Raw genomic sequence first — 13457 nt, 5'->3', positions numbered from 1 at the left:
ATAATGCAAGTGGACACAGAAGAACACACAGCCAATGGACACAGAGAGCAGAAAATGGGGGGTGGGGTGGGGTGGAGAGAAATAAAATGAAAAAAAAGAAAAGAAAAACGTGGTCATTGATTCTTTTTTTTTTTCAAAGATTTATTTTTACTTCTCTCCCCTTCCCCACCATTGTCTGCTCTCTTGAGTCCATTTGCTGTGTGCTCTTCTGTGTCCACTTGCATTCTTGTCACGTGGCACTGAAAACTGTGTCTTTTTGTTGTTGTTGTTGCATCATCTTGCTGCATCAGCTCTCCATGTGTGCGGCGCCATTCCTGGGCGGGCTGTGCTTTTTTCATGCGGGGTGGCTCTCCTTATGGGGTGTACTCCTTGTGTGTGGGGCACCCCTACTCATGGTACACCCCTGGGTAGCACAGTACTCCTTTTTTGCATCAGCACTACTCGTGGGCCAGCTCACCACACAAGTCAGGAGCCCCTGGGTATCGAACCCTGGACCCTCAATATGGTAGGCGGACGCTCTATCAGTTAACCCATAACTGCTTCCCGGTCATTGATTCTTGACACACTGTTTCTCAATGTAAGTGCTGGATTAACTTGATTTTGAGAATGCTCCTTCTCACCATATGGTATTGATAACAAACTTGGATTTGGAGTTTTATTCCACTGGTTGGATTAAATAGAAAACTTTTTTTTTTGGTAGCTTTTAAAAGTGTTTAAAAGCAAAATTTACTTTCTTGCTTTCATTTAATATAAGGAACACAATTTGATGTCAGTGATTCTTGGCTACCATCTGGCAATTATTTCTCACTGTAGTAAACATATAAGAAAGAGGCAGACACTGTAGCTAAGTAGAAGAACCATTTTTTTCTCTCATGCGTTTCCTGTTCTGTGCCTTTGTTTTCGCAATGTTAATGTCTCTTTGGCTCTATTTTTCTTACTTCTTGCCCTTTTTTAAAAATTTCTTTGCGGGCCTTTGATGATCCGTCAGAAACTATGAAGCATGAAATCTTTTTTTTAAAAAAATGCACATGAAACTTGTTTATGATTTCTGGCTGTCATAGATCTCACCCAGGTTAAGAATCTCAACTGTCCGCACTCACATCGGTGATTTCATACACTTCTTGGGGTGGGGTTATCATCTATATGCTAATAATTCCAAAATCTCTGTCCCCACCCAGAATACTCTGCTAGAACGCTCAAGCCAAAGCCTAGATCCACTTGGATGCCCCATGGCCCTGCAGCCATAACATCTAACATCTTTATCCTTCTGTATTCTACTCTTCTTTCTAAGTGCCCTATCTTATTAAATGGAATAGGATTCCAAGTCTGAATGCTAAGCAACATCCTCAGTTTCTTCCTTTCCCATCACACCTAGTCTGTGTTCCTTCATTGTACCTTCCTGCTTTTGAAATCTCCTTTTCATTCCCATTCTCATTTCCATCCTCATCCAAGTCATCATTTCTTGGTAGAAATTCAGTAGCCTCCTGACCAGTCTCCTTATTTTCTCTCCTGCTTCCCTCTGATTCATTCTCTACATTACAACCAGTGGTCTGAAAACTCCTAGCAGCTTACTTTCTAAGATCTTTCATAATCACTTGTAAGGCCCTTTGTGGTCTAGCTCCAGTTTGTCCAGCCAGCTCTTTTCCATGATACTTCACCTCAACCATACTGACATTTGTCATTTTCTGAACGTATGGCTTGCACTGTCTGTTCCCTCCCTGCTCCCACCTCTTTGCCCCTACGTTTGGTTAACTCCTATTCATTCTTTAGGTGCTGGCTTTAGATATCGTTTCTCTCTGGGCACCTACCCTGTCTCCATTTAGGGGGCCCATCTGATGTATCCTCTGGTATCCTCTTTTCCCTGCTATAACACTTGCACTGTTTCATAATTACCTCCATACCCTCTGTACTGGAAATGTTAGGAAGGGAGACATTTATTTGTGTTGGTTATATTCATCGCTGCATCTCCAGTGCTTATTTGGCCCAATGTCTTGTAGAGCAGGTATTTAATAAATTTCTGTTGAGCGAATGAAAGTATTTTCTTCTACCTGAAATATTTTGTTCCCTTCCTCCTCTCCACACCCATACCACTTGACAAACTCTCACACAGGTTTATTCACTCAATAAATATGCGGAAAGCAGACTTGGCCCAGTGGTTAGGGCGTCCGTCTACCACATGGGAGGTCCGCGGTTCAAACCCCAGGCCTCCTTGACCCGTGTGGAGCTGGCCCATGCGCAGTGCTGATGCGCGCAAGGAGTGCCCTGCCATGCAGGGGTGTCCCCGCGTAGGGGAGCCCCACGCGCAAGGAGTGCGCCCCGTAAAGGGAGCCACCCAGCGTGAAAGAAAGTGCAGCCTGCCCAGGAATGGTGCCACATACATGGAGAGCTGGCACAGCAGGATGACGCAACAAAAAGAAACACAGATTCCCCTTATGCTGACAAGAGAAACGGACAAAAGAAGAACGTGCAGCCAATAGACACAGAGAACAGACAGCAGGGGCGGGGGGGGGGGGAGAGAGAAATAAAAATAAATAAATCTTTAAAAAAAAACCCACAAATATTATGCAACCTCTTCCTTGTTCTGGAAGCTATTCTGGATGCTATTTTAAGCAATGGAGATATGAGGAATCAGTCAAATAACTCTGCCTTCAGAGGTGGAGACAGATAATAAACAGATAAGTAAAATATGTACTGTGTTAACAAGTGTAAGTGTACAAGAGAAAAAAATAGAGCAGGAAAGGGAGGTAAGGCATGTCAGTGTGGGGAATTGGCATTTTATTTATAAGGATGGCCAGGGAAGGTCACTGGGAGACTTTGAATGAAGACTTGAAAGTAGTGAAGCAGCTACTCCTTGATGCTTTCTGGAGAAAGAACATTCGAGAAGGATAGTGCAAAGGGCCCCAAAGTGAGAGGGTGATGGATTGTTTGAGGAATAATGGGAGGGAAACCAGGAAGAAATTAGTGGGAGTAGATAAGGAGATGAGATTAGAGAGGTAAGTATATCATCTCCTTACACACATCCATTAGATGATGGATTCCCTGAGTTGCTATCTTAATCAGATCCCCAGGCTTCCTCCATAATTTTAATTTGTTTTCAGCTCTTGATACTATGAATTTACCAGAAAGGACTATGGGCTTTCTCTTCTTATCACCTGAGTGTAAATCTAGGGCTACAGAAGTGCTAGAATAGGAAACTGCTATGACTTTAGGGCCCAGCTGCCTCTTGGGGGGTTGACGGGATGTGTGTTTAGGTATTTCTTTGACAAGTGGTACCTCTTTCTCAGGAGCTTTTTGCATCTACCTCATGAGAATCGGGGAGAAAGTGGGGCAGTTGGACGTCACTGTCAACACCCTCCTGGGCTGAAATCCCCACAGCTCACCGTAGTCCTAGTTGCCTTCGGTTCTCTAGTTCATATTTGTACAGTATTGGGATTGTACACTGTACAGTGAACACTGCAAGTCCCGCAGCAACTACCTAGAGTCAACTTGTTTCTTTCTGTCCTCTTAGCTTTGTTCTAGAAAGTTTAGGGCCAGCAAAGTTTCAGTTAATTATGTGTTGCAGATAATTGGGTTAGCTTAGTTTGGGTTTCACCAACTTTGGTGTGCCCCTGTGGGTCTATCCTCTTATAATAGCCCTTGGTGGGGTAGTTGGGTCCTACCCTGGATGGGGTGACTGGACTAACTTTCCTGGCATTCCCACAGGAAGCCAGAGGCTTTCTCTGGGGAGAATTCCACTGTGGTTTTCTGTAGCCTGTATTTAGCATAGCACAGGCATCTGCTAGGCCATTGTGTTTTTCCTTTGATGTAATTCACTGATGGCAGTGCCCTTGTTGGAAAGGGGCTATAAATTGTAAATTGATATGAGGTAATAATTGGAAGAAATGATCAGACTCCATTTTTATTCCTCTCTGGGGGAAAACACATGCCAGGAGTCACTAAAACCAGAAGGCAACTGAGAGATTTTTCATCCAGCTTTCCAGCTCTAGTTCCATGGTGTTTCCATGCTGATTGGAGAGAAGACAAGACAAATTCGTCAGGAAGTGGCCAGCAGCCCTCGTATCTGCTTGCCACCATTTGCTCCTAGAAGCCTTGCTGCAGAGAGTTGCCATGGCAGCAGGAGGCAATTTAATGGTAAATGCTCATCTCTGGAACAGTGCTGCTGGTGCCCCTGTCCTTCTCCTCTCTGGCACTCTCCCTAAGGGACTAGTTACACCAGGGCAGCACTGGGCTGTGACCATTTAGAGCACGCAGCCTAATGGAGCAGGGCTTTAGGAGCCTCCAGAGCCTAAGGAGAGCTCCCGCTTTATCCCCTGCTTCCCCTTGGGGCACAGCCCTTTGATTCACCACCCCACAGTCCCCCATGTCACGTTACTGGCAGTTCCTTAAGTATGTTCTCTCATGCCTCTGAGCTTGTACACGTGTAGTTTCCTCTGCCTAGAATGGCCTTCTCCTTCTGTGTGGAAAATTCCAACTCACTTTCAAGCTGTAGGCTTAAATATTACTCCTTCCTCCTCCAAGTTTCCCCTGACCCCTTACCTTCTGTGCAGATTCCACCATCTCCACTGCCATCTCCACTTTGGCATGTATCACATGGTTTCGAAATGACTATTTTTGCCTCTTCTTCTCTAGGCAGCAAGTAACTTGCATTCGAGAACTAGTGTTATGGGAGCAGATGTAGCTCAAGTGGTTGAGCGCTAGCTTCCCCCATACAAGGTCCTGGGTTTAACCCCCATTCCCAGTACCTCAAAACAACAACAACTACTGTGTTTTATGCATTTTGTAGCACAAGGACCTAGCCCAGGTGTGGGCACAAAGCACACACTTAGTAGGGGCAAGTGTTTTCCTATCAGCCTGTGTCATCCTCGTGTGCCTGTCAAATACCACGCAATGTTGAATACCATTGTCTGCTCGAGGTTCCCAGAGGATTGGCGGTTCCCAGAGGATTGGCCCGTGTAAAACCACTGACTTGGCCGGGCTATGACTCCCTCTCCATTACATTTATTCTCACTTTCCAGTTTGAAGTGAAGTAGCAATGGTGGAAAGAGCAGGATGTGGGAGTCGGACTCGCCCGGCTCAAGGCCGTGCGGCCTTAGGTTAGCTGCCCACCTGAAAACTGGGTTTTGTGGCTCAAAGCTAATTCTCAGGAAACCCGAGTTCCTTTACCTTGCCCTGTCTTTGATGAAGAAGATGAAAGCAAGAAAGAAGTTTAAACCTAGCTTTGAACCTTCTCTGACATCTCTTTCTGCATCAAGTCATTCAGCGTTCATGTCACAGCTTTAAAAAGCACCCCTTTGTGGGCTTTTGTCCCTCTTCCAGAACTTCCAATCCCCTTGAGCTTTGGTGCCTCTTCTTTGCCTCTTTGCTTGTCTTCATCTTTGGTGCTTTTGGTCCCCTCAAGAGTTCACTGTGTAGACAGAACATTTTATTTAAATCTCTCTACTTTTCTTGCCTCTTTGGTATAATTTGTTGTATTTCAAGATTTCAATTTAAAATGAATTTATTTTTTCCTCTGTACCATTCAAATAATTCCCAGAAACCAAGTCTTCTGTAAAACGTTGGCTTTACAGTTTTGTCTGAGCATTTTTCTCCATTCCCATCTAACTTTTAAGTTCAAAGCTCGTATAGGCTGTTTTGCAATTCCCTTGGGAAATGTGTTCTTCTCAGTATCATGTGAGCATGCTGTGTGCATATCATATATTGCCAATGCCTGCAGCTGCGAGAGCCGCTGAAGTTGTATTTTTGTCTCTTATTTCTCTTCCTTCATTCCCACTTACGGTATTCATTCCAGTTCCTCTAAAGGATGCAAAACTTAAACGAAGCTGTTGTTAAGTTATTAATAGGTCTTGTAAAAGAGCCACTAAGAATAGCAGTGCAAAACTTCTTTAAACTTAGGCTCACAGATTGTGACAGTGGTTCTCGACTGTGGAGGCATGAGGGCTATGGGCAAAATGTGCAGTGAGAATTGCCAGGAGCTTTTTGAAATCCTATTGCTCAATCCCCCCCACAGCCATTTGCCTTAAGGCCGAGAGAAGGTAGGCTGAGTATTTTAAGAGGCCTCTCTAGAATGTATTGTAACTCCTTGTGCCTTGCCCTCTCAATTGAAAACAACTCACCTGTAGATTTCAATAAATTACAATAATCTGGACGGCCAATGCTATGCTTATTTCAGAGTTGGTTTTGTTTCACTGCCAAAAATTTAAATTGCCACATAAAGTTCATTTTGTTCAAAAGTGTTTTATTCAAGCACCATTCTTACTCTATAAATACTCAGTTAAATATCAATTGGTTAAAATATAGTTATTGGGAAGCAGATGTGGCTCAAGTGATTGGGCTCCTGCCGAACCCAAGAGGCCTGTGGTTCGGTGACCATTGTCTCCTAAAGAAGACAGTGAGCTGGCACGATGGGTGGGGGCACCAAACTGACACAAGAGACACAAGAAGAAAAACATAATGAGACACACAACAAAGCAGGGAACAGAGGTGGCTTAAACAATTAGGCGCCTCCCTCCCACATTGGAGGTCCTGGGTTAGGTTTCCAGTGCCTTCTAAAGAAACAAAGAAGACAAACAGACACAGCAAGTGCACTGAGGATTAGGGAGAGATAAATAAATAAAATAAATCTTTAAAAAAGAAAGTAGTTATTTATAAATATGTTACCATGGATTTGATAAACTCCAGAATGCTAGAAATAGAATATTCAGAGTTAATCTAGGACAGTTAAAATTATTAATGATATTTGTCAGAAATACTTTGAGAACAGTGCAAACTGAAAATACAGTGAAATTCAGAATCAGAAGGACTGGGTTTGAATTAATGCTCTGGCACCTACTAGCTCCCTTGCACCTGACAATTAGTCCTTTAGGGCCTCAGTTTTATTATCTGTGGGATGGTAATGACCCCTACCTCAGAGCTGTTGTAGAGATCAAGTAAGGTCATGAATGTGACAGTGCCTACCACCAAATTCCAGGAAACATTAACAGAAGTAGAACCTAATGCCTCTAAACTATTTTTAGCATTGTGTATATGTATTAGTCAGTGAAGGGGTACTGATGAAAAATACCAGAAATTGATTGTTTTTTATGAAGGGTATTTATTTGGGGTAGAAGCTTACAGTTACCAGGCCATAAAGCATAAGTTACTTCTCTCACCAGAGTCTATTGCCATGTGTTGAGGCAAGATGGCTGCTGGCATCTGCCAAGAGTTCAGGCTTCTTGGGTTCCTCTCTTCCCAGGGCTCTGTTTCTCTCTGGGCTCAGCTGCTGTGTGCTCTTCACAAGGCCTGCTGTAGACTTATCAGGCGAATGGCTCTTTGTCTATCCCCAGGTTTCTGCCATGTCTAAGGAGCTGTCTCTCTTCCTCTCTGTTCTTCTCCTATGTGTTCACTTCCTGGGCTCCAACTCAAAACTTTCTACTCTGTCCTTTGCCATGTCTTTTTTCTGAGAGTCCCACCCACCAAGGGGGCGGAGAATGAACGTCCCACTGATATGGCCTATCAAAGCCTTAATCGTTATTTAATCAAGTAAAAGTAAAACCTCTGAATCCAATACACTCTAATATGCCCAGAGGAAATATGCCCAGTTTACAGACATAATCTAATATTTCTTTTTGGAATTCATGAACCATATCAAACTGCTCCAGTGTGTGTGCATGTGTATTTGAATTTGTGTAATGAAGAGAGAATTAAATGGAATATGTTCTTTGATTGTGGAGGTAGGTGACTGGAGTGTGATGATATATATGCATGTGGGTATGTATTTCCTGATAATACCACTGAAAATTGTTTTTTAGATTTTATTATACATTTTCCAAACCATATATACAGGCTAAAAAATGTGCAGTGTTAGTCCTACAGAGCTTCAGTCATAGAATTCTTCTCACCCCCTGTTCTTCTTTTCTTGGTGCTAGACCTGTTCCAGAGGCCTACTTAGTTCTTATCAAGGCTTGTGACCTAGCAGTCTTAAATATCCCTACACAGATTTTTCTTCTGAATGAAAGCTAAATATTAGCATTGTAATCCTGTTTTATGCACCTATTAGAAAGTGTTAGGTTTAGAGCCTTACTGTCAAATATAAGCTTTGTGAAAGACAAATACATTTCCATAATGATGATGAACAGTGTGTTACTGGGTATATTCCATATGTTAGGTGCTTCATATATATCATGGATAACCTTACAATAACTATAAAGTAGATGGTATGCGGTTTTACAGATAAGGAAATAGACTCAGAGGATATAGCTCCTCCCAGGGTCCGAGAACCACTAGGAGAGAGAACCAGAATGCAAGCTCTGGTTGGTCTGACTAAAGCGTGGTATGAGGCTGCTGCCCCATCACAGTATAAATCAAAGGGGTGTATTTTGAGGTAGAAAAGAGAGTAAGTAAACAATATGCTGGGGGCTCTGGGCCTTGGAGGAGGCAGACGCCTGCAGGACAGTCAGACAATACATCTCTTCTCAGTGGGCTCAGGTGAGGCCCTGGAAGCTTGGCTTTTTCGCTTTTTTTTCCAAAGCCTGTTTTTCTACTGTGATTGGATTGTGTGACATCTCTAGATATTTCCGAAGGCCTTTGTCATCACTTAGAACCGTCCACTCAACTGCTCTCTACCCACCCACCTTCACTCCCCCAGCACACACACACGTGCACACAGCATACAACAGGATTGTTTTGAGGATTAGAGGAGTTAATATATGTAAAGGGTTTCGTACAGGACAGTGCCTAGTACATTGTAAGTGCTCAGTAATGTGGACTACCATTAGTATTTGAATTTTCATTGTTAACAGTATTACTGGTTGGGGGAGGGGGCGGTAGGAGAGGTAGGAAACCATTCCGAGGTCCTCTGACACCTTCCTCAAGGGCCTGCCTGTGCCCTGTGGGGGCTGGCTTTGTGCAGTTCTTTGCACGGGGTCCCAAGTGTTGGCATGCTCAGTCAGGGTACACAGAACAGGCAGAGGGACACTAAGTAAGGGACACTGCTTAGTTCTACCCAAAGGTTGCCAGAAACACTTCTCTCTAAGCTCCAGCTCCTTGACATTAACATAGAGCAGTTTATGAATCCCACTTTCAAACCACATCATTTTAGAATCCACAAATTATGCCTGGCTTCTTTTCTTTCCTTTTATCTGAGTATAAAATCAATGGTTTTGGAGTCACTAAGAGAATGACATTTCTTGTTTTTCAGTTTAGTAGTTTGTAGCTTTATACCTGACCTTCATGTTGTGTTCTTGGTCACCTTAATCTACTGAAGTATGTGATGTAGATCCTGGCAAAGGCCTTTTTGGGATTTCTTTAGATTGTCCATCCCAGCACGTGTTGAGTTTACATCTTTGCTCTTCAGTTTTCCCTTTAATTCTTATATTTGGTTATATTTTCTGTTCCAAACTTGAATCATACTCTGCATGTGGAAAAGGCTGTTGACAGATATATGATTTTATAAAACTTACCATGGACCCAATTAGAATTGACCCCGAGGCTGGAGGTTCTTTAACTCTTATTTTACTTGAAAGCATTCCGACTTGTGCTTCTCCCTCCCTTGACCCAAAATATTATACTTGGCTTATCTTGGGTAGTAGTGGTTGGCCCTTACTTTCTCTTTGGGCAAATAATAACATCTTTGTCATCTTTTCTATTTTAAAATATTAGGGAAAAAATTGGTTTTGGTGTGATTTAATCAATCTTCCCTTTTCTAAAATAAAAGTATACATGATACAGAGGGAATAGCTTAGCAGTTGCGATTATTTTGTCTATCTGTGGTTAATATCTTTAGTAAACAATATTGTCGTTATCTCAACTCAAATAATCTGTATTTATTCTAGAAAAGTTTGAGTATTCTGAAAAGGAAAGAAAATTTCTTTACACTCAGATGACTGCTGTTATGATGTTGTATTTCTCTCTAGTCTCCAGCTATATATGTCCAATTATATAAATATTTATTTTTATTATTATGTAGTAACTAAAATTTACATGAACTATAATTATATTATCTACATTATATAGCAGTATTGTTATCAGCAATTTTTTTGTACAAGTGAAATTTGCAAAAAAAGGAAAACTAAATTATCTTTTTATATTTTTTATATATATGTTTACTTTTAAAAGTAAATTATTTTAAGAAAACTAGCAGGTGATTTCTGGTTATAAAATCTGCGTATACACATTACAAATATTTAAATATTAGAAAAGTAGATAATGAAAATTGAAAGTCCTACAATTCCTCTTATTCCTAGAGTTGAGAGTATATTTATAAGCAGTTATTTTAAAAATTTGTTCACGATTAGATATGTGAAATTTTTCTTGTGAAAGGAGTATGGAATAGATCTTTGCTTTTATGCTCAATTCCATAGCAAACCAGAATATATTTTACAAAATAATATCCTAATTTTTTTTCCATGTTTTAGGTATGTATTCTTTTTGGATCCATGCAATCTGGACTTGATAAACCGGAAGATCAAGTCCATAGCACTGTGTGTTGCAGCATGTCCAGGACAAGAGCTGAAAACCCTGAGTGATGTTCAGAAGTTTGCAGAGATGAATGGTGAGAAATTAGGCCATGGAAATCTATGCCCCAGTCACCTACTCTCACTGTCACTTTCCAATATAAATTTGTCATAGCCTTAAATAAACTGTCAAGGAACTTTAAGAAGAAAAAAGAGAATTGAAAGTAATTTTGGACTTCTGTGATAAAAAAATCATAGTCACTGAGGGAGCTTGTTAAAACTCCAGATTCCTGGGCCCCACCAAGGGAGTTTCCGGTTGAGTAGGTCTTTGGGCTCTGGAAATTTGTCGTTTTTACAGATGCCTCAGATGATTTTGATGTAGCCTACTGAGTGTTTTGGAATGACTAGACCACTTACGTAAAATTTGTTTTGTTCCCCCCCCATGTGGATTACAGGTATTTAACTTATTATTTTATTTTTATCCCTATTTAACATGTATGCTAAATATATCATAGAAATTTGAAAAGTTCAGACAAAACATAAAGAAGTAGAAACAAGACTTCCACACCAGTTCTTTTTCAGTGTATTAATGTATATATATTTTTTTCTGTTCTGCTTTTTAAAAATTTACCATTATGTTGTAACCATTTTTTCCTAAGAAGAAAGTTTGAGGTTAATCTATGAGAAGGAGATGAGAAAACCAACATGGTTAGTTTCCTGAAATCCAGCTCTGTTCTCTTGAAAATTTTAATCTCAGGTCCCATCCTCAGTTCTGCATGACTCTCCTCAGTTCTCTTCAGAGAACAGTTTTATTAAAACCACTCTTGGGGGAGGTAGGTGAAGCCACATACTGATGGCCTCACAAGCGCATGATTTTGTACATACATGAGGTTTCATGTTTGTATTTTTCATAGGGACTCCTCAGAGCTCCAGTCCTGCCCAAATCACAGACTAGTTCTATCCTTGGCACAACAGCTAACTCCACGTGCGATGACTTCTAGCTGGGTGGAGAAAGTGTCTGGGATTGTAGCTACATACATACCAGTAGAGCTCAGATCTGTCAGATGGTGTGCTAGCCTTCCCACTGCTCCCTGCCAGCATCATAAGTTAACAGAAAGAGTTTGGGACTGAGTGGGATCTGGATTCCAATTTGGGTTCTGTCACTGACTAGCTCTTTGACCAGGGGCTAGTGATACAGCCTCTCAGTGCCTAGATTTCTTCATGTGGATAAAAATAATATTCCCCTCATAGGTTGTTGTGAGGATTAAATGTGATGTAGGAAAAATACTGGGTACTTGTGTGGGTGGTGAATAAAGAGGTGCCAACTGCTCTGTAAGGTCTTGTTTCCTGTTCCCACATGATATCTTCACATGTGTTGGCCTTCTGAGCCTTACATCAGAACTATAATCCCAGTTATTATCAGGTCTCTTAGGGAGGGGTCTCTTAAGGGTTTTTCCCAAATCTTCTTAGTGTGAGTACAAATAATGACCTGTCATAGGTAGTGTACATAAATAAATTTATTTATAGGAATAAATATGAATACATTCTATTTCAACAGTGGTTAAGAGTCTAGGATCTGGAGTAAGATTATCTGGGGTCAAAGGTTGATCCCACCATTTACTAGCTGTGAGATTAAGGGCAAGCTACTTGCCCTTTCCATGCCTCAGTTTTCCCATCTTTGAAATAGGGATAATAACTGTACCTAAACTACCCAGTACATTGTTATGAGGAGTAAATACATGCAATACTTAGAACACAGTCTGGCATATTCTAAATTGCTCAATAAAAGTGTTGGCTATTGAAGTTATTATCATTGACATTACTGTTCCACCAATGGAATGATAGTCTTCCTGCTTCTAGTTTCTCTCTACTTCTAGCTTACATACTGCAGCCATATTAATATTTATTCCTAGCACTTTAGCCACATTAATCCCTTGCTCAGAAATCACGGGTAGTGAAAAAACAAAAGTCTATTTGTCTGTCAGATGGGGTGCTAGCCATCCCACTGCTCTCTGAGCTCTACTGGTATAGCTATTTGACATTCAAACCTCTGATCAAGCCTTGGATCTGGTAAGATCTAACCTTCCAAACTGATTTACTACTCCTAAATTGCTGCCCTGGCCTCTAGGGGACTAAAATTATTTGTTGTTCCTTGTGTGTGATGCTACTAACTCTTGGTGATGCTCTAAACAGTCTTCTTCATTCCAAGTACTTCTCTGACCTTCCCACTTGTCTAAATCTTGCCCATTCTCTAGGTGCCATTTTCCAAATCTATGCAGTGCATTATGGTAGACATTAGCCACATGTAGCTATTTAAGTTCAAATTAAATACAATTATAAATTTAACTCTTCACTCCCATTAGCTGCATTTTAAGTGCTCATTAGCTATGTGTGTGGCTAGTGGCCACCATGTTGGACAGTTCAAATATAAAACAGCTCCGTCACTGCAGAAAGTTCTATTGAACGACTGTTCCAAAGACTACCTACTCCTCTAAAAGCTTTGAGTACTTGGTTGAGTATCTTCAACTTCCATGGTACTTTGCTCTTTATCACTTTCCAGCTTAAATCCTAATAGTACAGATACCCTACCTCTCCTCCTTAAGGGCAGACAGGTTGTCCTTTTCAGCTTTTATGGGTAAAGGGTCAATGGACTCCTTTCTCCTTCTTTAAGGACACATTTGATCTTGTTTATTTTCTAACTCTATCCCCACACCCCCCCCCCCAGCTCCCAATTACACCTGCCCTAGGAGTTTGGTAAATGAATTATAAAACATCTAATAGGAAGCCCTTGCTTCGGGCTTCCTGAGTTTGATAGCTTTTGTAACTGGGCATGTCCCTTGCAGGGACCCTGGAAGCTATGCTTGAATCTGTTACCAGATCCATTGATTTCTGTTTGGACCATGAGGCAACCAAGTGAGAGCAGCTCTCCAACTGCCCGATGTGAGTCTTGGTCCCTTGCACCTGAAGTGTCACCTGGACAGCTGGGTGATGAGCAGCAGTGACCCCCTAAGGAGAAATGCCCAGGGC

The 13457-nt window shown here is 41.4% G+C and overlaps 1 protein-coding gene across 8 annotated transcripts in view; it reads left to right on the top strand.

Annotated features, from left to right (window-relative positions):
• The window catches only part of SLC44A1 (solute carrier family 44 member 1), a 211295-nt gene that overhangs the window by 89429 nt on the left and 108409 nt on the right, over positions 1-13457 (top strand). For all 8 annotated transcript variants that reach the window (XM_071217085.1, XM_071217083.1, XM_071217084.1 and 5 more), the window contains exon 4: positions 10392-10528. In XM_071217085.1, coding sequence (XP_071073186.1) covers positions 10392-10528 — 137 coding nt within the window. The remainder of the gene's footprint in view (positions 1-10391; positions 10529-13457) is intronic.

Source organism: Dasypus novemcinctus, chromosome 8 (genome assembly GCF_030445035.2).
Source record: "Dasypus novemcinctus isolate mDasNov1 chromosome 8, mDasNov1.1.hap2, whole genome shotgun sequence".
NCBI lineage: Eukaryota > Metazoa > Chordata > Mammalia > Cingulata > Dasypodidae > Dasypus > Dasypus novemcinctus.
This window is presented reverse-complemented; position numbering and strand designations above follow the sequence as displayed.